The sequence below is a fragment of the Desmodus rotundus genome, chromosome 6, assembly GCF_022682495.2.
Source record: "Desmodus rotundus isolate HL8 chromosome 6, HLdesRot8A.1, whole genome shotgun sequence".
In the NCBI taxonomy this organism is placed as follows: domain Eukaryota; kingdom Metazoa; phylum Chordata; class Mammalia; order Chiroptera; family Phyllostomidae; genus Desmodus; species Desmodus rotundus.
Genome location: NC_071392.1, coordinates 91,658,116 through 91,682,615, shown reverse-complemented (window position 1 = coordinate 91,682,615; position 24,500 = coordinate 91,658,116). Strand labels below are relative to the sequence as shown.

Here is a 24,500-nt window from a genome sequence, read left to right as displayed (position 1 = left end):
CTGACGGTTGCTGAGGGGAGCGGGTCGGGGGGCCAGGCGAAAGAGGCGAAGGGACTGAGAGGTACAGGTTGGTGGTCACAGAACAGTCATGGAAATGAATTTAACATTTTTTTAATCCTCACCTGAGGACAGGATTATTGATTTTAGTGAGAGAGGGAGGGGGAAGAGAGAGAGAGAGAGAGAGGGAGAGTGACAGCCGCAAGACAAAGGAGCTAGCATGAGCCCTACTCTCAGGAGCAGCCCAGGCCACTTTCTCCCCCTCTCCCTCCCCCACAGGTAGGCATCTCCTAAACTCTAAGGGTCCCCAGGACACCTGGCGACCAGGGGAGCAGTGAGCAGTGGCAGCTCATCCCAGGCTGACCCCCTGCACCTGTCCCCAAAGCCCCCTTTTCCCTGACGTTCCAGTGGGCTAAGGCAGCCCTGCTTGGGCTCTTTCCTGTTGCTTCTTCTACTCGAGGCTTCCTTGTCTCACTGTCCCCAGCTCTCATAAAGGTACCCTCATAGTCACCCGGACTCATGTGTGACAGACAATTCCCCACACGAAGCCAGGACCCTACACACTACTGGCCAGCCCCGGGCAGCCCGCTCGGAGCCAGGCCCCCTGTCCGGTAACAACAGGGCGTCAGCCCCTTCCTGTCCTGCTTCTGCTCGCTATCCCCGCACGTGGTGGACGAACGTCTCCTGCAGAGTTTTGGTTCAGGCGTCCCCACACCTCGGCTGACGTGTGCTCATAAATTCCTCGAAGGCCAGTCTCTGAGGACTGACGAGTCTCTGCCGGCAACATCTTCGCTTTGGGTGTGAACGCGTGGTGTTCCATGAGCCTCGTCTCTTGGATACACTGTCTACGGTGAACCAAGTTCGTCTTTGTGCACTTCCTCACCGATTCATAAGTACCGAGGGCCTTTAACCACGCAACCTAAAGTGCTTTGCATTGCGAAGGGCATACAGCTGGTGCTTAATACATGGAGTGGTCATCGAAGGAGGTGCTGTGAGAAATTAGATAATAAGCTTTGTTCACTTGAAAACCAATTTCTGTATCTGCTGGAGACTCTGGAAACTCCATAGGCCTCAGGCCTGGAAAAACACCGGCTAACAGAGCCTGGCTGCCGGATTTCTCCCGAGGGAAGCCGACCCCATCCTGTTAATCACTGTCTTAGGGAAGGGAAGACGTGTGAGGATATATTAATTACCCTCCCAACTGAGAGTGCAGAAGGGGATGTTAAGGTGCCACCACGCCACATCCAGGAGGATGCGGGGAGCACCGCACTTCTGTCCTAAACATGACCTTGTCCTGGCTGGCGTGGCTCAGTGGACTGAGTGCCGGCCTGCGAACCAAAGTGCTATCAGTTCGATTCCCAGTCAGGGCACATGCCTGGGTTGCTGACCAGGCCCCCAGTAGGGGGTGTGCAAGAGGCAACCACACATTGATGTTTCTCTCCCTTTCTTTTTCCCTCCTTTCCCTTCTCTCTAATAATAAATAAATAAAATCTTTAAAAAAATAAACATAGATCTTAATTCCAAGAGAGAAAAGAAAGCTGCTTTTCTCTCTCAGGAGTTGTGGGTAATCAGGTGTTACATGCTTTTAGCATTCCGTGCAGAAACGACTGAAGAGAAATTGCCTTTAAAGAGGTAATTTGGAAGAATTCAGCTAACTACTGAGAATCACATTAATCCGATGCAGTCAAGACAGCGTGCATTTTATTAGGCAAAGAACATTCCCTCTGAAAGCGTTCGCCGTCTGGGCTCCACGGAGCCGATCCGTCAGCGGGGCTACCTTTCTCAGGTAATTGTATTTTTATAAAATATGGTATGAAACACTAAACCTGTCAGAAAGATGGGTTTCAATCGACTCCACCCCTCACCCACGCAGAAATACCCTGCTCCTAGGAACATCGAAAATCAGAAACATGTGCAATCTTCCCTGGAAATTCTCGGGAGTGTTAAGGGGCTACAAGCATCGTTGGGAGTAGCTGTGACAGAGCTGAGGAGCAGGCCGTTTTGACCACCAGCGAAAGAGCCGCGCACAGAACCCGACAGAGGGAGGAGGAGCCGCTTGCGGAGCGGCAGACGAAGGACCTCCGAGAGACCTGCTTCTTTGTGAAAGCCCGGAGACCACACAAATTGTCGAGATCAGCTCTACTCAGACCTCGGCTATTAGCCAATGACCTCCGGCCACCTGAGGGACACTTATTTATTTTTTTAAAGGCTGAATCTTGGTCGGGACAGTGACCTGTGTGGCCTTTGGACCTGTCACATTTCCATCTCCCTGTCCCCAGCGCCTAGGCAGCCTTGAAAACCAAGGGCTTCGCAATGGAGGGAGTCCTTAAATTCATCCCGGGGAGAAGCTACCAGAAGGGAAAGGACAGCCTTACAGTCGGTCTCTGAGAGCCCCTTGTCTAGAGGATTGCCTTTTCATCTGTCTCCAGGCTGCACTACCCGGTTGTCTTCATTCCCCAGCTCAGAGCTTGCTCCTTACAAAAAAGCCTTTTCCCTGGGGCATTTGTCTGAAACAATCGGTGACAATTGTCTCCAATAGCAGCTGCTGGAGGGGATAACAGTCTCCTTGCTGTCAAGGGAAAGTTGACCAAACACTTCAAAGGGAAAGCGAGGGAACAAGAGGTCCCTGAGGGCTTCGAAAACCTCAAGCGAGACACTGGGACTCTCGCAGGCTGCGAGCACCTGTGTGCTGCCTGCAGCCTGCGAGACTGTGGGAACGCCCTTGTCCCCACCAGGCTGACCTTGAGACTCTGCGCAGGCAGCAAAGGAGGACCTGGCAGGCTTGCACCGTGCCTGCCGAGGGCTGACGTTGCGCCTTGCTGAGCACGCAGAGCTCGCTGGCCAAAGCTGGGAGACGTGCTGCTTCAAGGAATTGGAGGAAATTGCTGCTAAGCTGAGGCCGCAGAGATTTTAGGGTCTGCACAGGAAGAGAACGCAGACGTTATTACATTAGTCCAGGAAGCCATGAACTATGGAAACAGCACCAAACCACAAAGAACAGCAACAAGACTGAAGGAGAAGGACGGTCTGACTTCCAAAGTCGCCACACGAGATTTTTAAAAATATCTGGGATTTAACAAAAATCACAAGCCCCACACAGAAATAGGGCAGTATGGTGCACACCCCGGAAAAAAACAAAACAAAACAGCAGTTAATAAAAACTATTCCTGGGGATGTTCAGACATTAGACGTATTAGGAAAACAACTCTTTAAATTAGCTACTATATAAGTGAAATCAGCCGGACAGAGAAAGACAAATACCCCATGACTTCACGTAGCTACGGAGTCTGATGAACAACATGAACCAAGAAAGTAGCAACAGACTCCCAGGTACAGAGAACGGACTGACAGCTGTCAGAGGGGAGGGGGGTGGGGAGGTGGATGAGGGGACAGCGGAATAAATGGTGATGGAAGGAGATGTGCCTTGGGGTGGAGAACGCAGAGTACAATATACAGGTGATGTATCGCAGACTTGTACCCCTGAAACCTGTATAATTTTATTAACCACCAAATACATTCAACAAAAAAGAACAAATTAATGAGCTATTATAAATATGTTCAAAGAACTAAAGAAGCACCACATCTAAAAAACTAAAACAAATGAGAACTATGTATCCCTGGGTAGAAAATATCAACAAAGAAATAGACATGATTTAAAATGAGCCACATAGAAATTCGGGAGATGAAAGCAATAATTGAAATGAAAAAGCCACTGGAGAGTGGAAAGATAATATTTGTTCAGGCAGGAGGACGAAGCAGTGAACTTGATGATAACAAAGATCATCCGGTCCGAGGAGCAGAAAGAAAAAGGAACGAAGAAAAATTAATTTCAGAGACCTGCCTCATGGTGGCCTCAAAGGGGAACTGAGAGAGAAAAGAGCAGAGATTAGATCTGGAGAAATAATGACAAAAATAGAAGGGAACCCTTTCCAGCTCAGTCTATGAAGCCAGTATTACATTGATACAAAAAAAAAAAAAACAAAGACATCACAAGAAAACTACAGACAAATATCTCTTATGAATATAGATGCAAAAATCCTCAACAAAATACCAGCAAACCAAATCCAGCAAGTCGTAGAGAATTACACACCAAGACAAAGAGGAATTTATCCCCGAACGTCAAGGTTGGTTCAATACAAACTCGATCAATGGAATGAAATATTTGCCCTTTTGCATCTGGCTTCTTTTACGTAGTGTGATCTTGTCGGGGTCCATCCACGTTGCGGTACAGACCGGGATGCCGTCCTCTGTAAGGGGTCGGTAACATCCCAATGAACACTTGGGTCGTTTCCATATTTTGATTATTCTGGATAATGCCACATATATGCATGTGTGTGTGTATGTGGGTGTATATACGTCACTCTTTCAATACATCAGCTTCGTACAGTCTGAGACGCAGGTCCCACGTCCCAGGTCCCACGCCACACATGGTGGAGGTTTTAAATCCACAAACTACACATGTCAAAAGCTCATCTCATTTTAGTAGCGTTCCCCAGCACGCAAAAAATCAATATTTCCCATTTCCTGTTTTGCCTTTTTCACCTAATGCAGCCTAAATTTTTAAAGATAAACTCAGACATTTCTCGCTGGGGAAGGCTATTTTTAGAGGCAGTATTTAATTTTCGCTTTCGGAAATACGCTGTTGAGGTTCTGGGCTGTAATGGTCTGTAGGATGGAGAAGAGATGGATGAGTCGAGAGTCATATTTCATTAAAATTAGGTCCCGTATGTTGACCCTTTGACTCATCTATTCCTGGACTCATATCTCTTCCACATCACACCTCACTGTGTTACAGAAATCATTCTTGAGGCTCTTGGCTTTGGCAGGAAGCAGGGTTCTTGCTCAAATGATCACATGCCACCTTGCTTCGTTATTATAAATGAGAGGCAGCTAAATTTACATTCCAGGTAACGCGATACACGAATAGGTCAGTGATGAAGAAATCACACGCCCAGTCAGCCGGCCAGATCGAATCTGTCTGCAGGCTTGTTTGCTATGCCCACAGAGTGCCCACGGCGGCGGCTGGCGCATAAATGTACTTATCGTTGGGCTTACAATCAAACCCCCAGCTCTGGGGGACTGAAAATAGCCGTTATTGAGATGTGCATGTGTAACCTCAGGCACCGGGGGGCGCTGTTTCACACACTCCTCTAAACATTGTTGAGGCTTTTAAAACTAAATAGAAACTGCACTTGAACAAAGAAAGAAAGAAAGAAAGAAAGAAAGAACAGCGACCTAGGACCCAGTTCTGAACTGCCCCGTGCTGCCAAGCAGGGATAATTCATGAACATTAACACTTTATTGTTCATATTATCGATCCATCCATCAGGAGCACTGGGTTTTAATCCCAGCCCCCTGGGGCGCGGACATGTAGACTCATTAAGTTTATATAAACATCTGAAAGCCTTACTTTCCCTACCAGAAAAGCACACATTTGTGGAACTTTTTCATAATACATTTGGACTATTTTCGCAAAACCTACAATTCGGATCGTGCGTGGCGTGGCTCTTGGTCCCGCAGGTTTCTTGAAATGTTCCGTCAATGTTCCTTTATGAAGGGGGGTGTCGGGGGTGGTGGGCGGGGAAGGGGGAGGGACTGAGAAGCGTGAACAGGCAGGTAGGGCAGTCCCGGGAGGAGGAGCCCGGCGCAGGGAATGGAGTCAGCAATACTGCGACCACCACAGACGGAAATACCAGGGGGAGCCTTCTGGAAGTTGCACAAGTCCCTCGTTTCTCTGCTGTGCCCCAGAAACTAGCGCAATACTGCATGTCAACCGTCCCTGAAAAATTAAATGAGAAATATTTTCAGGAGGAAAAAAGGAAGAGAACGCCGAGGTTGCGTCCACAAGGCACGTTCAGACGAGCGGTCTCACGTCGCTGCGGGCGGTCATCTGGACGGTCAAAGGTGAGCGAGAGCCCAGTTCGTTTTCGGGACGGGCTGCCATGGAGCTCGCTGACCCTCCGCAGTTCCGAGTGTGTGGTCAGCACAAGGGCCACCTGCTCTGTCCCCACGAGATGTGTTACGTCACTGCAGTTACGCCTCTCTCCTCTGACCTCCTGCGGCGGGCACCGCCTGCCCAGAATCCACTCTGCTTCCTCTTTGCTACTCAAATCCCAACTTTTTTCTAGAGTTTCAACATGTCCAGTTAAAAATACTGCCCCCCCTTACTGTGTGCAAGAAGACAGGGCGGACAGAGAAAGACAAGGGCCATATTCACTGATATGTGGGGTCTAAGGAACAGAATAAACACACACAGAAAAGAGAAACAGTTTCACAGACACGGAGAACAAACCGATGGTTGCCCAATGGGAGAGGAGTGGGGCGGGGTGAGGAAGGGGAAGGGAGTGAGAAGCACAGACTGGCAGGTGCAGAACAAGCCACAGGGACGTAAATTCCAGCGCAGAGAAGACAGCCACTAATATTGCAATAACCTTGGGTGGGGCCAGGTGGTACTGGAGATATCCGGAGGATCACTGTGTAAATAAAGTATATGATGGTCTAACCACTAAGCTGTGCACCGGAAACTAGTCTCACAGTGAATGTCAACTGCAACTGAAAAATAAAAGAAATAAAAAAAGAGAAGAAAGATCGGGCAGTCACGTGGCCTAATCCAGGGCAATGACGAGAGACAGACACAGAAAGCTGTCAAATGGGAAGCTGTCTCTCTCCGAGAAACGGACTTGCCCACTTTGATTCTGAAAGCACCTCCAGATCCAAGCTGCAGGTCGGGAGCATCTGAGCGGGGACCTAGGACAGAGGTTCTGGACCTGGGCAATTTGCACCCCAAAGCACATTAGATGATGCCTGGGGTTTTCACAGCATTGGTGGTGGGTGTCACTGACGTGTGGGTGGAGGCCAGGGGCCGCCCAGGACTCCCCCGCCCCCCTGCAGAGAGCTGCCTGGTGCCAGTGCCCGGCGGGCGAGGCTGAGCAGCCTGTGCCCTGGCGAGAAGAGACCCCACCACAGGTTCGGGCTGGAACAGAGCCGTAGATGGCCTGTCTCTGTGTCTTCTGTGTGAGGAAAATTAATGTCTCTGTAGGTCAAGCCACTTGCATTTCTATTACCTTCAGCCCAGCTCCATCCAAGCAACTTGCTCTGCTCTCACTGCATTTGAGTTCTCCACTCTCTGTGACCCTGGAGTTTGCAGAGGGCTCTGCGGGGATCGGGGATCGGGGATCAGGGGCAAACAGGACGATGCCGCCTTGTGAGCAGCTTGTCGATTCCAACACCTCCCACAACCTCTCTCCTGAGCCTTTGTCTCTCACCTTCCCTGTGCTCAGTGCTCCTTGCCCGGGGCACCTGAGCCTGTTCCTGTCACCACGGGAGAGAGACGCATTGGTCCTCTGACGCCCTGTGGAACAGGAAGCTGGCTGCTTTCTGGCAGGAAGATTAGAAGGGGGGTCCAGTTGTCAGGGATAACGTGGAGGTGAGTAATGGAAAAGAAAAAGAGCATGCGTAATTGCAGGAGACAAATTCTGCTTTTATTCTCTTCCAGCATCCCCTCCTGCCCCGCCCTACCCAAGTACCTGTAAGAAAATGTAGATCCTTTTTTGGGAGACAATGGGCATATTTTATGCTCCTTCTGTTTCTTTCACTCGGCACTCTGCTGTGGAGTACTCTCTGCGGGGACAGTCTCAGACAGCCGGCGCCCACTCCTGTTTTTGCCACGGAGCCCCCCACCCGCTCAGCATGGTGTCTTAGTTCAATGTGTCCAAGGAAGAGTTTAATTACAGGGTCAGAAAGGTCTTTCTCAGCTGTCCCATCCTTGGCGCTTGGAGAAAGACGATTTGGCCTAAGGACAAGGTGAACTGCATTAGGGTGGGGGGCGGGGGGTGGCTTCTCTCCCTTTGTTCGCCCCCAGCATCTGCACAAGGCTGAGGGACAGAGTGACTGGACTAGCATGCTGCTTCCTTGAAGGCAGAGAATGCACTTTTGGTTGATACTCTTTCAATGTGAAACAGGCTCAACTATACAAACGTATCCAACGTTCTTTAGCTGTAATCATGGTGGGGAGACCAGCACTGGGCATTTAAAGGACATTGGGGGTCACGTGTACGTGTCTCCAATTTTTTTAATCCTCACTCTAGGATATTTTATTATTGATTTGAGAGAGAGAAGAAGGCGGAGGAGGAAGAGGAAGAGGAGGAGGAGGAGGAGGAGAGGGAGGGAGGGAGAGAGAGAGAGAGAGAGAGAGAGAGAGAGAGAGAGAGAGAGAGAGAGAGACATGGATCGGCTGCCTCCCATACACGTCCCAATTGGGGACCAAACCTGCAACCTTTCAGTGCAAGGATGATGCTGCAAACTACCGAGACCCGGGCCAGGGTTACATTTCCCAATTCTGACGTGATATCAGAGAAGCCTACTTGGGAGGCTTGGGAGAAGCAAACACTTGGGAGTTAATGGAAGAGCAGGTATTAGCCCATCCTATTGGCTCAAACTACTACTGTGTAGCGATGGATCGGGTCTACACGGACGCTTTCTGGTCTTTCTTAAAGAGCCCCCCTCACAAAGCTCACGATGGAGCCACAGACCCCTTTGCTGCCGTGAGTCTACGAGAGCGCGCCTTTCCTGGGGGTCTGTCCCCTGTGCCTGCCGTTCTCAGCGCCGAGGGGCCCTCCAGTCACAGTGCTGAAGATTACAGGGTAAACACCGGGCACCTGGAAACACTCTCCTACAGTGAAAACCCTCGATCTCCAGGCCTCCCGGCCCCGCCTTTGGGTCAAATTAATTATGTTAAATGAGTTCTCAGAGCTTTAATGTTCATAACATCTTCACGCTGCTTTTTGAAAATTAATTCAGTCCTTCCAGACAGGAGACCAGTGGGCTCCGACTCTCAGGAAAGGCATTCTGTTCAGAGCCTTAAGAGGTCCACTTACGTTTGTATTTTTCCTGCAATAAATCACGCTTTCCAGTGTTTATCCCAGAGAGAAAAATATCTTAAAAACGCATCATGGGGACATCATTAACATGAAGATCTGTAATATCCGCAGCATCTCCAAACCCGAACAGATTCTTCCTCAGGAAAGCTGAAGACTTTGCCCGTAAATCGCCGATCGGGAATCACCGTCCAATCACGGCGGGTTCACACTCGGGTCTAGCGGGTGTTCACCTCCTGTTCACTAACAAGGGACAGCAGAACCCGGCGCCCACAGTCCCTCGCAGACGCCGGAAAGGTCGCAGGTCTGCGCTTACAGCTGACACAACAGGACAAACTGAGAATGAGCTCCACAGACCCCGTGTCTTCATTTCATGCCCTTGAGAAAGGACCCCTGCCCAAGCTATAATTTATTTCCTCAAGTCACGCTTGACCCAAAGTCATGCTGGGGGTTGAAAATGTTCCTGAGGCTGAGCCTCCAGAAGGTGTGGTTGCCCCTCGGCTCTGGGTCCTGCGTCAGTCCAGGGCCACTGTCCTTGGTGGAAGGCATTTCCTACAAGGTCCCCTGTTAGACTCCGCCCGGAGCTCCAGGCTGCTTGCTAACCCCAGCGACGAAGAAGTGCACGCTGTCCTAAAGGAACCTCAGGTTCACGTGCAAACCGACAGCCTGGGGCTCGGAGGAAGCACAGGCAGGGAGAACTTGGTGGCTTTCAGCTGCCAGGGGAATGGCCATTTCTGGGCCACATCTTATTGCTGGGCTAGTTGGAAATGAGCCTCAGCCCCTCTGTGGGACTTCACAGCCGACCTTCAGCAGGAAGCCCCCGATGAGAAGGAAAAGGAAAAGTGAGATGATGCTCTTCCTGGTCTGAGGACTGTCACCTGGCCGTGGGGTGTAGGGTCCCCCTCGTAGATTCAGAGAGACAATCCTGCAGCCACGTCTCCTCGGCTCGATACCAGCCCTGTGACTGGGAAGATGTGCTGCCTCTCTGAGCCTCAGTTTCCCCATTTGTGAAAGGGGGACACCACCAGCCACCAAGGACTGCTTGCTTGTCCCGTGAGCTCAGGCACATTTCACTGCTGTGTGACATGTGAGCAGAGAGGGGTCAGGTGGGCAGGGAGGACGAGAGCCAGAATGAGGGTTGGGAAGAGAGCCGTGGCAGAGGCGAGAAGCAGGTGGCCCCTCTGGACACCAGCAACTCCTATGAAATCAATATTTGCTGTGCACCTGGTCTCATCTCTCCCGCCACATCCCTTTGGTTGCCGTCGTTGGGACATTCTACCACCACCTGACATTTGTCCCGACTTTCCCCCAGTCCTTTCTGGCACCCATGCGTGCATGCGTAAGGGACCCTTCCTGGGCGTGGCGCTGGGCGGAGGGCTACCTGAGTGAGTGAAGAGACACGGGGCGCTTTCTAGGTGAACATGTGGGCAACAGTACAGACAGCGCCTTCTTCCTCCTCATGACCCCAAATCATCCTGCAAGGACGGACGGTGCAGGAAAAGGGGGCGAGTCTGAGATCGGGGAGCCCAGTCTGGCCTTAGGCACCAGGTGCATGGAATCACACCTGACAGGTAAAAATTATGTGAACAAATCTGGTGTGGGAGCTCCCTTCACCATCTGAGATTCGCCCTGCGAACACAGGACACGGAAATGAGATACGTATTATCATTATAAATGTTTACATACGTTCGCAAACTGCCGAGAGTTACACTCAGTCAAGAAGCTGGTTGTCCTCCCATCGGCCAGAAACGTGAGACGCTCAGTCCTGGTCCGTGAACACTCAGTGCCCGTCCTGAGTTATTCCTTCAGTGAGTTAACGTGCACGGCGACCTCATGAGAGCCAGACCCTCGCTCGGGTCCGTGAGGGACAGAAAGTGGCCACCTTAGTGCACGTATGGCCCTGAGAAGCCATCTGTCCATCAAGAGCAAGACAGAGATGGGAACGGGCACCTGGACGTCAAATTAGATACGCTCCAGGCATCGACTGCTGGTCGTAGGGGATGAGACTCAGTCACGGGAGAGGCCATGGGACTCATTTTTCATTAATTATGGAGGTGATCGGTGGTTGAAAAGGTGTCGGTGATACTAACTAGGCTCTCCGAGGCTGATGTGGCTACAGGCTCGGCGGGAGAACGGAATGGAAACGGTGACAGATGTCAGTGCTCCTCTGCGGGTCGCAGCCTATCGAACGGGACTTCCTGGGCGGCGTTGAAGAGAACATTCTAGCAAGAAGAGCACACAGACATGGCCTACCCTTGGGTGCGGCAGCTGCAGTAGGTGGGGACCTACAGGTTATGCCTTAATTCGGAGGGAGGTAAAAAGAAGCAAGGCTTCCGGGTGACAGCGTTCTCGGTGGTCCAGCAGTGCTGGTGGGCGTCCCCTCCCCAAAATTCAACAGGGCCTTGAAGCAAGACCCGCTGTAGGTTCGTGTCCTGCCTCAGGGCACATCTCACTGTCTGCCCCGCTGGGCGGGAAAACTGGAGGGGCCGAGTGTTGGGGGGGACCCTCAGGAAAAGTCCTGAAAAGCCCTGGAGGCCCGGAACAACCCCACGACATCCTGGAAAACGCCAACCTCGCCAAGGAGGAAAAACGACAAGTGAACCTCACTCCAGATGCCTTTGTCACGAAAAGGCAGTATCTGCACGTGTGGATGGAAAGGGGCCACGCACGAACCCGACCGGCTGAGAGGGGCCGCGTGGCCGCCGTACACAGTCAGAGACCGAAGGGAGCCACACGGCGTGGCCTGAAAGGAAAACCCTCTACGTGGAAGCAGGCCATGGCGGGAAGTCCTGCCCAGGCTGGAATCTTCCCGGACAAAAGTCAGTCTTCACCTTGACTGAGCCTGTCTGTTGTCTGTCTGCGTCTCTGATACCATATCTCTGGGATGTCACGGAAATTTCCTTTTTCCGCAGCAGACAGAGGCCACAACTCCCCTCGTCATTCCCGTCACTGTGTTTACTGCTGGCTGTTAACCAGCCGGCGCCCCGCTGTGTGAAGAAGTGTCTATCACTTTGCTTCGATCCAATCCCAGAGGTTTCCCCACTTTGCTTTCTCCCGCCTCCCTAATCTACGACCAGTGGATTTCACGGGACCTCCTTACTCCTCCTCCTTTGAGTGTGGTGGGTAAAATAAGGCACAAAGCTGCCATTTTCTGGAGCATTTGCTCAGTCCGCCAAGGGTTTGCTTCCCGGCAAGTGTCACTTTGACTCAGATAAACACACAGACCTCCTCACGGGTGTGGAGTTTTCTCAGCTGACACAGAGGCGCACGCACATACATGCACATACATTCTCCAGACCCAAAAAGGGGACACAGGAGCCCGTCCCCCTGTAACGCAAACTAACAGGCAGAGACAGGATTCCCGCCCTGGTCTGGCTCTGCCTTGGGTCCAACAAGGACGGACGTCCCACTTCCCAGGGAAGCGGAGGGGCAGAACACGCCTCCCCTTCCTGGGGGAGCTCTGGCCCCACGGAGCCTGCAGTGACGGGATGCCCTGGATCATTCACTAAACAGCCAGTGAGGGGCCTAGGGAGCCTTCTGCAGAGGGCTGGGAGGGTGCCTGGTGTCCGGGGGTCAGGGGGAGCCCATGGTGAGCTACCATCTCTGCCCCGAGAGGCATCCCCAAGGCTGGGACCCACAGCTGAGGCTCCACCTGCCACCCTGATGGGAGTGGCACAGAGTTCTACCACGGCCTGGGCAGTGGGCCCATGACTCCGCTCGGGAACACCCGGGGAGAATCGGGTTGGGACTGGCCATAGAGGACTAGTCAGGGTTACTGATGCAGAGGAATGCGGAATAAAAGCGTTTGCAGAGGAAGAAAAGAACAGGCTCTAAGCCAGCCAGGAAGCTGACCTGCCTGGGGACATGCCCGGGAAGGCTGAGGTCCAGGGAGCAGGGAGGTGGGAGGGAGGTGAGGATGGGAGGGAAAGGGGCGGGCACGGTGAGGCTGAGGCAGCACGCCAGGAATGGGGTGTTCATCCTGGACCCACAGGCCGCACGCAGCCCAGGATGGCTGTGAATGTGGCCCAAAATCATAAATTTACTTAAAACATTATGAGATTTTTTTTGTGAGTGTGTGCCACAGTATATTTAATGTTTGGCCCAAGACAACTCTTCTTCCTCCAGTGTGGCCCACAGATGCCAAAAGGTTGGACACCCCTGTATCCACAGCCATTCTGGGACCCTTGGCACAGCAACTGATTCCTCTGAGTCACAGTTTCCTCATTTCTAAGGTGCAGATTAAAGCTCCAACCTCCCTGGGTTTAGTACAGGTTCAAACGAAGTGACCGAGGTAGCTCTGCGGCTGCTGTCACTCTGTCCCTGGAGGTTACAGCTTTCCCCGCCGCTTGCACCGCGGCCGGCTGGCTTTCCAACGTTCCCTGCGGGGAACTCCGACCGGAAACATTGGGAGGACGTTAGCCAGGTGACATCTGAGCTCAAACACTGGGAAGGTGGGCAGTGCACTGCGGCAGAGCAGAGCCGACAGGTGGTGGGGAAACAGTCTCGGTCTCTGCGTGGCAGCGTGGACGGCAGCCCGAGACACAGCTGGCGTCTCATGCCAGACCCTGGGGCTCCCCCGCTCCTGAAAACAGGGCGTCTTGAAATCTACAGCAAGAGAAAGAGGGGGATAAATTGGTGGTTCACACTAACGTGTGATATAATTCCACCCTGTCCCCTTCCTGAGTGCTCTAGGTGAGGCGCAGTGACGGTCATAGGGTGTATTTGGTGCCGTGACTTCCGATGACGCCCCACCGGGCCACTGAAGAATGTTTTCCTCTGTGAAACCCGTCCTTCCAGGCATTTCCCTGCTGTTAACTGTGGCCAATGGCTCTCGGCTGCAGAAGTGGCCCCCGGGGAGCTTTCTCCCTCCCTCTCTCCGATGCTAACACCTAATGGTTTCGATTGTACAAAGCAGTGGCCTTCAGACGGACGGCAGTGGAAATAGCACACCACGTCACACTGTGATGCCCCCTCCATCCAACCCCACCAGCTCCACGCAGAAACCCATCTGGTGTGTCAGAGCCACCGACGGGAAGAGGACAACGCAGACACGAAATCAAGTGTTTCTGAGCTCTGAGCCCTACCGTCAATTTAATCTCCTACAACATATACTTTCCCAGGATCAGCCAGCCAGCTGATATTTTCCTACATTCAAAGGAAGCAATTTTCTCCAATTTTACAGTCTCTCTAGTATTTCATGGGAGAGACACAGAGGGCTCTTGGCTCACAAGAGGCGGGATTCGTAGAAATGAGCGTAAAGAAACACAGAAGGTCTGGGTCCTGGAGTCCCCCCCCTACCCTGGGTCTCCTGCCCAGAGCCAGCAGGTGAGCTGATCGGGTCCCGCCTGCACCCTAACAACCCTGGGTCTGCCCTGGGTTCGACAGTGGGCCTGCCGAAGGTGTGTGGGGGCTCAGCAGACCATTTCCAGGGGTCGGTCCAGGCTGCCTAGGTAAGAGGGGTCTCCCAGGGGCATGGCCCGAGCCTGTGGCATCCGGCCCCCTGTGCGGAGGGCCTGACCCCTGACCCCACGGACACAGAGCAGGCTGGTTCCTTGTCTGTAAGTGCGATGCGGGAGAGGCAGAGAGCCGCTGTCCACAGACAAACCGTCCTCTAGAATGAACCTTCCCGGCTTGTCATCCAACCGGGATTAGGAAGAGGGTATTTGGCATTTACGCTGGGGTGGCTCGGAAAAGTCCACAGCGCAAGTGTGAGTCGGAACGTCCCCACGACCTGCAGGAGACGTGCCCCGGGGCTGGGGGACCGCGCGGAGGGCATGGCCACCAAGGGACAATTTCTCTTTGATGCATTCTTCATCCGCCACCACAAGATGCTAAGCCATTTTCTCCAGGGCCTCCCCTGCCTCCTCGGACCCCCCAGGGCCCCGAGGACCTGCCCTCTCTCTTCCCCTGCGAGAATGAATGCCCAGGAGCTCACCTTCCACGATTCTCCAAGCGGCTCTGACCTCCCACTGAGCTTCCTGCCCAGCTTCGAGCTTACTTATCTTTTCCCGGCTCCTACTCCGGACTCATTGCCTAGCTGCAGAACCCACGCTCTGTGCATGGAGTCGCTGGTCTGGTTAACCGGGCCGACAGCCTCCAGGCCACCCTCCGCTGACTTCTTCTGCCCCTGCACGCCTGCATGGCTGGCTCCCCTTATTCCCTTCTCAGTCACGGTGGCTTTTATACCTGTCACTTCATTTCCACTCGCTGCCTAAACTTGCAGTATCTGAAGACTGGCCAGCGAAGGCACGGGTTTACGTGATGAGATCCTCGGAGATACTGAAATGCTAACGGAACGTTTACTGAGTCGAACTGGAAATGAGTTTAGGGTCCAGGCTGTACACGTTCCCCCACTCAACCCCCTTAGCATCCTCTCACAGATTACACCACCTGAAAGGTAAGTGTACCCCCCGAATGCTGGTTATTTCTGGTTGGCAAAATTACATGCGATTTTCATTATCTTTTAAACAGTGTTCAGCTCTGTTTCCTAACTCGCTCTCATAAATACATAATACACAGAAAATAAAAACATCGCCTAAGGCACAAGCCTAAGCTTTCTCCATGCCAACGCACTGCTCCGCAACCTTCCGTTCCAACAGACCCAGCTGAACACCCCCATTTTCTTAATTCTGCCCCATTTTCATGGGCCTGTCTGTCTTCCAAGAACCCGCAGCGCCGGGTCCCCAATAAAGCGGAGCTGAAAAAACGAGGGTTCGGATGGTTTCGAAAGCTCACCCCAGCTCCACGTCACTCAATAATCCCATGAACGCAACCGTACCCTGCCGCCTCCAGCCAGTGCGGGGGGCGGGCGATGGACGGGGCGCAGATGGCCTGTCTGCCTCCAGACCAAAGCTACAGCTGCTTTCTCAGTCACACCCCCGAGCCCTGGGTTCTCTCCTTGGCCCTCTCGCCTCTGGTCTCCCTCGATAAAATCCATTCTCTCCGAGAACCCTCTCTTTCTTTCATTTTTAAGTCAGCTCACCGCAGCATCAGGAATTCGTTCTGAAGCCAGAGGGAATGCCAGAGGGGAAGACAGCAGGGCTGCGAGTTGGTTTGTGACAGTTTGTGAAGCATCGGGCACAGCGTGACTGCGGGAAGACACAAGGCCAGCGTGTCCCGCGGCAGGGCAGCTGCTGGAAGAGCACTAAGCAGGAAGCCAGGGGACAACCTCGCAGCCACAGCTGCGCCCTTGAGTGGCCACATGGCCTCAGGAAAGTCACGGAGCCCCTCTGGGTTTCGTCTCCTGCACAAGCCAGGACTCGAACCAGATCTCTAGCGTTTCTGGACAAGATTCTCTGACCCGAGACGCACTTTGAAGTGTGCCCACTGAGGCTCAGACCTAACACAAACAGCATTCTTGGAGAGAGCAGGACTTTGGGGGGCTGGCTGTGCCGTGGCTGGTGTCTCTGCGCTGTGACCGCGCCTACAGTCATCCCACACCAGCGTGCCCTGCACCCGAAACTGCCTTAGGACCACTCCCCCTCTGCCTCCATGTCCGCTCTGTTTTGTTGTTTTAAAACCCCCCCTAGACAAGAAAAACAGACGCCTTCCAGATTGCAAGAGGTGGACTGCACTGTCTTGTTGATCCGGCCACATTCTGGAGGCATCTTTCAGCTCCTTGGCCCCTCTATCTAGCTGGGTGGAGGTGGGGGGGCGGACAACAATGGAGAATGAGACCAGGGAAGGAAGGAAAGCTCAGCTATGTCTCTCCCAGGGCTGGTTGCTTAGCAACATCTCCCGTCTCCGTGGGAGACAGGATGATTCTGGGAGGCCACACGGAGGACTCATTTCTCACGAGGGAGCAGCCCCATTTTACCAGACACATGTTTTCTTAGAACAATAATAAGATTATCGCTGCAATAGCTCAGGGGATCTGCTGCTGTGGCCAAAGGGACACTGAGAGACCACAGGAGGCAGCCAGGATAGCCACGCTGTCCCATGTGGCCGGGTGGGGAGGTAGGGGGCTCTCCTGTCCCCCAGGCTGGCAGGACTCACCACTGATCCACTTAGCCTCGGGGTCGTGAACTCTGAACTCATCACTGAAGAGATCCTCCACCGTGACCTTCTTCTTCTGAGACAGACTGTTATCTTCCGCTGGGGAAAAAAAAAACGAGGCAAAGAGTTACACTTTTTATTTCCCGGTAAAAGAGGAACACAGACGTTCGCTTGCCATTCAGAACCAAGCTAGACGGTGATATGTGATTTCTGCAAATGCACGCTGAACAAAAAAGCCAGCAGCACTTTTCATTTTTTTAAAATTCAATGGCAAGGGGACTGCGATTCCATGAAACGGCCCCGCGTCACGCCCTCCCTGTGCCACCATACACGGGTGAGCACGTCCTTCAGCTCTGAATACCGCTGACTGATGAGCAGCAGGGGGCAGGTCGTCGAAAGAGGAGGAACAAATGCCTAGAAAGACTCTCAGCTGCACCGTGTAATCCAGCGCTCACTGGGCATCTAGTACAGGCCAACTATTGGCCGCCATGGGGCTGCTGGGAGTTAAAGCGCAACTGACGTGTTCTCGGGCATTTATTCCCTGTATGCCTCACTTGTCCCTGACTGTCTGGCTGGGGGGTTAGTTCTTGTTCAGATGGGGTCACACCCCAAATGTCGGCATGCAAATGGCCAGATGCTGCCCTGCGCCCCCTTGATCGCTGCACTTGGGAGTGAGCTCCCGGGATGAGCTCTGAAGGCGTTCAGCCAACACCCGCCCTGGGTGAGGGGAGATGCATCATGAATGTGAATGGCACTGGCTTGGGAGGCCTGAGAAACTGGGCAGCTTTTATCCGATGTCCAGACCGGGAAGCCTGAGGGCTCCTAGATCTGCCTCTGAAGGGGCTTTGTCCACGCAAGGCGCAAAAACCCACCCATCTCTTCAAAGACGAAGGGCCACCCAAGTCCGTCTGGCCCTTGAGCCTAAGCTAATGGACTAAGCCCATGGGGCAGTGCCTCTACCGAGCCCCGCCTGTTATGTTAATGAGAGACTCCTGATTGAACCATTTCAGATGCAGATCATGCCCCCAGGTGCCTGGCGACGCCCCTGCTCTCTTAGACAGAAGGCAGAGACTGGCACCACTGTTTTGGGAGACTCAGCGTCCTCATTCCCGGGTTCTGGGTTGTGCTGCTGTGTGCGGTGACCCTCGGTGCTGTGGGAGGTGTGTGCGGCTGCGTGCGTCCTACGTGGAAGGGGTCCGGGTCGGCGAGTCTTTACATTGGGATGTTTTGTTCTGTCTACTTCTCTCTGTGACGTCTGGCTGCTGAGCCAGGTTCCACTTTCTGGGCTGTCATAGTGCTTGTTGGAATTTTTTATTTCAAAATCTGTGGCCCGTTTTTGGGAATCGATGCAAATGGTGGTGGGATTACCTAACAGAACGAGAATAAATCATCTCAGAATGGAATCCCCAAAGCTGCTTCTGGGATTGTGGCGCCTCCCAGGATGGAACGGTTAAGAAAACTGGTTGGTTTAAGAAAGTCACAAGCCAAATAACAAGGAACTCATTGTAGCTCTGGATGGATTTTTAAGAAAGGAAAGTTGCCTGGACCCGAATTCCCCAGACAATTATTTGGTGACTCAGTTTTACAGTTTTGTCTCTTTGACACTTTGCCCAGTGTCAGGCTCTATGACAGAAATGTGCATTTGTGTCTGAAACTGTGAATGCTTTAAAGGGATTTTCCATTTAAATTTTTTAATTTATTTTTAGAGAGAGGGGAAGGGAGGGAGAGAAACATTGATGTGAGAGAGCAACACTGATTGGCTGCCTCTTGCACGCCCCCAACTGGGGACAGAACCCATAACCCAGGCATGTGCCCCGACCAGGAATCGAACCGGGGACCTCTTGCTTTGCAGGATGACGCCCAACCCACCAAGCCACCCTGGCCAAGTCCCAGAAGACTCTGTAAAAGCATAAATCATCACGGATCCACTTTGCTGGCTGTCACTAAACCTTCCAACACGATCAGTTTACAAAGCGGTGGACAGGCAGATCCGTGAAGATGGACGTATGAGCGCAATACGAAGAATCACAGGGTACACTCCAGAGAAACTAAAATCAGACATGGTGGAAAGTAATGGCATCTAGGCACCGGTTGTAGCATTGAGAGTTTGTGAACACGACTATTACATTATTTGACTTGGGTTATTAATTTAGTATCTTTTTTCTGCTGTTTACTTTTCTGTTTATACATCTATTACTTGGACAATACATATGAATAAAGCCATATTCTGACCCTAACCACAGAGTCACACCAATATTCAGCGTCTGAACCAGCCTATGTGTCTTCACGAGGTTCCAGCGCCCCGGGCAGCTGCTTTCATTCCCCTGAACGACTGTGCCCTTGCTGTGTGGACATCTCTGTGCAGGGTGGGCGGTGCTCCCCGCAGAGACGGGGTGAGATGACTCTCCCAGTGTAGCTCGGGGGGCCGTGTGAACCCCCAAGCACCTGCATCTGGAGTGCCGGCGCCACTCAAACACCCTTCGAGGGGTGACAGAGTTTCTGAAACCCCCAGACCTGTCACACAGAACGTTCACTTCTCCTCAGAATGCTACAGCTCTGTGGGTTGGTCTAGTTCCACTTGGTTCCTTCTGCTCATTTTGATAGACGTGTCGGTGGCGCTTTACCTGTCTGATGCGTGTCCGCAAAATAGTAGAAAGAATTAGGTCAGCGAGGGGGACAGGTGTGGTCTTTCCCCTCCAAGGCTGCAGACCACATGTGAGTACCTTCGTGGGATGCATTTCAGGCCTTTCTCCAGGAGCGGAGATGATAAAGAACCCCACCATGAAGCCACGAGGGGTCCCTGGAGTGGTGATAGAAGTCCGGGAGGGACCCCCAGGGTGAGCAAGGGTGGAGAAGCAGGAAGACAAGGCCCAGGCATGGCCATTGTCTCGTTCCCCAAAGTGTCCGTCCCTCTTCCAGCTCTGATCTCCCCACGAGTCAACGGTCACGCCTCCTGGGTCAAGCCTCGGCCACACCAGAATGGGCAAAGGCATTCACTTCCCCTCATCCCCTCGGTTTTCTGTGGCTGCTGTCAGAGTACCACACACCTGGTGGTCAGGAGGGCCGCCCTCTCTTGGAACTTCTAGGGGACAGTCTCTTCATTGTCTCTTCCAGCTTCTGGTGGCTGGGCCACTCCTGTCTCTGCCTCCCACCCCAGACACATCGCTGCCTCCCCTCTCTTTGTGCCAAATCTCCCGCTGTCTCCTGCTTATAAAGATACGGGGGGTGGGGGGCAGGACCCGCTGGACCATCAGGAAGTCCCCCATCTCAGATGCTTCTGACACATGTCTGCGACGACCGCTTTCCTGCCACATGAGGTGGCAGTCCCAGGTTCCAGACACCAGGACGGTGATGTCCTCCAGGAGACATTTTTTCACCCACCACACCCCTCGAGACGTTCCCTCCCACTTCCGACTGTGCCACCACATTCTCTGAAAATGCAATAACCACACAGATACTAAGTTAAAAAAAAAGACATAAAGAAACCCTTCTGCATCCGTGCACCAGCTGGTATTGTTGTGAGAGGCTGCGTTTAGCTGCAGTGAATTTTTTTGAAGACTCTTTCAACGTGTTTGCCCATTGCATGATGGGTGATTGACAAGTGCATCTGCCCACACTGCTGAGCGTTCAGGAGTTTCTGACCAAAGACGGCAGGACCCCCGTGCCCACCCACCCTCCCTATTCACCTGATCTCACCCCGAGTGACTGTTTTTGTTTCCCCAGATGAAAAAAGTCCTCCAAGGGAAATAGTTTGCTGATGTGGAAGAGGTGAAACAAAAAAGGCAGAAGCGCCAGCAGGCATCAGAATTAACGAGTCCGGGAACTGTCTTGAGCAGTGGGAAAACATTTCAATGGGTGTGTTGCCTCCAAGGGGGAGTTGTTTGAAGGTGACTGGAGTTTACATATGGAAGAATAAGTACACAATATTTTTATAAATAAATTCTGATTTTTGGGGGGGTCCCCCCTCGTATGTTGTTTCTGCACAGCTAATCACTGCTGTTCTTGCAGGTCGAGTCCCACCTACAAGAGAAGGCAGCCAATCCCAGCCTGGAGTGCCAGCCCTCCCCACTCCCCACCACCCCCCGTGACCTGCCCAGGTCATTTCCCACAATTTCTCTCCAGGTCTCCGGTTTTACCATACCATCGATTTCTCTGTTCCTGCCCCTGATCTGGTACCTCGACCTAGACTCCTGCATGGATGCCATTGGTTCCCGATGGGTCAGAGAGTCCCCAGAAATAAGAACTGCTAGGCCAGCCAGCCCCTTGTATCATGAGTTCACTTAGAATTTACCAAGAGGCCCCGGTGGAGGCCAGGTGACAGACTGCAGGAACACCGTGGTGCCGGGGTAAGATTCACTGTTTTTCACGGGTGCATAACGCAGCCGCGCTCTGAAAAGGGCCCTTTTATGGATAAATATGTACGCACACTTGCCTCAGCTAAAAGCCTAATGCAAGCATGAATAATAAGCACCCAAGGCCATTCATTCTTCAGATAAACGGCTCTTTAGGATGAGAATCCATAAATAAGCAGGATGCACCGCACCATCCTTCTAGAACTAATGATGAAAAGTCGAGAGAGACGGCAAAGACTCGCTTCTCAGGGCTTTGGAAGTTTGCTACTAAACGATAAAGTGAGCAGCGGCGTAAATAAATTCTTTCTGTTGGGAGACTCCGTCAGAACTCCCTCTCAGACCTGGTTTCGGTTTGAAGACGGTATGAGCTCTCCGCTCCAGCTCGAGGAAGGAGACGGTGCTGCTGGAGTAGCTCACACACTGTGTGTTCTTGCTCGTCGGGGCCCGTCCGCCTCGGCCCAGGCCGACTGCGAGGAATCACTTGCTGTCTCCACCCCCCACGGCTAAGGGGGGCTCCACAATATTATTGGTTAGAGCACAAAAGCAGCTGTGTTCAGGGTAGACCGGGATCCGTGAGGAAAGTTCTGGGAGGTTCCCTTCCTTCCCGTGTCAGTAGGAGACGGGGTGTAGGATGTCACCGCAGACTTGGCCAAAACGCTGATGATGATGGCAGAGGAGATGAGGTCTGAGCCGCCGAACCCTCCCGGGCCTGCTTACACCTCGACTCCTCGTCATGTGGAAGGGCACCAACATGCACAGTGAGGGTGCTGGCGGCTAGGCGCTCCGCAACTGCGGACAGAAGTCCTCTAACGGATACGCAATGACATCCGGGTTTTAGGTGCGTGTTCATGGACGGGTCAGCCAGGGCCACGACCTTCATGACATGCGCCCCAGTTTTAACGAGGGCACACACACCCCTTTTGCCTTCAATGATGAGATGACCTACTGTTTCATCAGATTCTGAAGCTAGTTATGACTTACAACTTGTGACAGACAGTCCGAGCCTTCAGATGACGACACAAAGTCCAGCAGCTGGCGTTCAGACCCTCTCAATCTGCTCCCACCCCTGACCTGCAGTCTTAACTCCTGACACCCGGGTGTCCCTGCAAGGCTCCCGCGCCAGGCGCCTGTGGTCCAGCGAGCGCCCTGGGCTCACTTACAGCTCATGCTGACCGTCTTCATGGATATCTTTCCATCTCTACTGCACGTGGTTTTCAAAGCCTCGAACTCTGCCTCCCTGCAGCCGCCCCCCAGAGCCCCTCCTGCTCAGCCACCTCCCCTTATTCTGGACGGTCCCAGTGAGCATTGTCTCTGCTGCCCATCGACAGCATGCAGTCTCCGTGAGCACCCACCAAATGACGTCAGTCTGCAAAAACACAGAGCTATCTCGTAACCAGAGGGGACCCCAGTCATCCCAGAAGTCAGCGGGCAGGGGAGTGCGAGCAGACGCCACGGCATCTGGAAGCACAACTGCAGGTGCCAAGGGGCAGGGGAGCCCAGGCAGAGACCTGTCAGGCCAGCTGTGCCTCCTCGGACAGCCAAGCGGGTCACACTTGTTGGTCATAGGGGATGAAGCTGGATCTGAGGGGGGAATTTCATGCAGGAAGGAGCGCAGAGGGACAACACCTGGAAGGAAAGGGTAAGCCATCTCTTCCTGCAAGACCAACAAACGAGGAGGTGCACATTACTTGTTATGCTACAATGTTATTAAATCACTGTTAAACTACGTGGCAATTTTCACAGGGATTCTGTAAGGTCTCACAATGACGTAATCCATCACAGATTAAAACTTGGGCATCAGTACAATCTGGAATACAGCAACGAGCACTGGCCAGGTAGCTCAGTTGGTTAGAGCATCATCTGGGTATGCCAAGGTTGCAGGTTTGATCCCCGGTCAGGGCACATCCAAGAATCAACCAATGAATGCAAAAATACGCGGAACAACAATTCAGTGTTTCTCTGTCTCTCAAGAATAAAATAAAATAAAATACAGCAACAAGTGTCACAAACATGATATTGAGCAAAAGAACCAGGTGGAAAAGTATGCATAGTATATGATTAGATTTGTACTGCAAATGTAAAAAGCATAAGAGCATGCAAAACTATCTTACTATGTTAGCAAATTGGTTACTCCTGCCTTCTGTTTTCTGTAAGGGGCTGGCTATAGGAGCTGGTTCAGTTTGAAAATTCACCCAGCAATGATTTATATATGAATTTATTATATATGCATCTGTATTATACATAATATATAGTAATAAAAGTTTCAAAAATGATTTGCTCCAGAATTTTAAAAAGATAAGCTTCAAACAATGAAATACCAACACACACCTGTTAGAATGGCCAAAAACCCAGACCCTGACAACACCAAGTGTAGATGAGGATGTGGGACAAGCCCACTCATGGCCGGTGGGGATGCCACACGGTGTAGCCAGTGTTTCTGCAGTTTCTTACAAAACTAAACCTACTCTCCCCACAGGACCCAGCAGTCGTGCTCCTTGGTCTCCACCCAAAGGAGGTGAAGACTTACGTCCCCACAAAAACCTGCACACAGATGGTTATCAGTTTGATTCATACCTGCCTGCTGTGACTTTGAAGTAACCGAGGTGCCCTTCAGTAGGTGATGGAGAAATAACCTGTGGTTCACCCAGACAATGGAACATCATTCAGCTAAACAGAAACGGGGTGTCGAGCCTCGGACAGACATGGGGGAGCCTGACCTGCAGGTCACTGAGAGAAGAAGCCCATCTGGGAAGGTCGCCTATTGCAGGACTCCCCCCACAGGCACTACACCATTCTCGCAAAGGCCACAGTACCGAGAGCAGGGCTTGTCAGGGGTTACGGGGAAGGAGGACGAACAGATACAACGTTTGGGGCAGCGAAGCTGCTCTGCAACGATGGAAGCATGCTGCCACGCATCCAGCCAAACACACAGAAGGTGCAACACTAAGAGCGACCGCCCCACAGGCCAACTGCGGCCTCGGGGTGACAAGGACGCGGCAGGCTTGGCCCATCCATTGTAACAGGTGCACCGCTCTGGGGCGGGATGCTCGAACTCGGGAGACTAGGCGTGTCCGGGGGCAGAGTCGACACGGGAAACATCTACCTTCCATTTTACTGTGGACCTAAAATTGCTCTACGAAATAAAGTCCGTTTTAAAAATCCGTGGAAGGGTTATTGCAGAACACGCTCTATTAACTGGCAGTAACGATTCTTAAGTGGGGGGATTCTCTCAAGTGTAATTATAATGTAGCTCCTCCCCCTGCCCCCAACAAACCCCATC

The 24,500-nt window shown here is 52.5% G+C and overlaps 1 protein-coding gene across 4 annotated transcripts in view; it reads right to left on the bottom strand.

The window, feature by feature from the left end:
• DPP6 (dipeptidyl peptidase like 6) overlaps positions 1 to 24,500 on the bottom strand; it is a 508,565-nt gene that overhangs the window by 163,057 nt on the left and 321,008 nt on the right. For all 4 annotated transcript variants that reach the window (XM_045198757.3, XM_024564471.4, XM_045198758.3 and 1 more), the window contains exon 3: positions 16,869 to 16,967. In XM_045198757.3, coding sequence (XP_045054692.2) covers positions 16,869 to 16,967 — 99 coding nt within the window. The remainder of the gene's footprint in view (positions 1 to 16,868; positions 16,968 to 24,500) is intronic.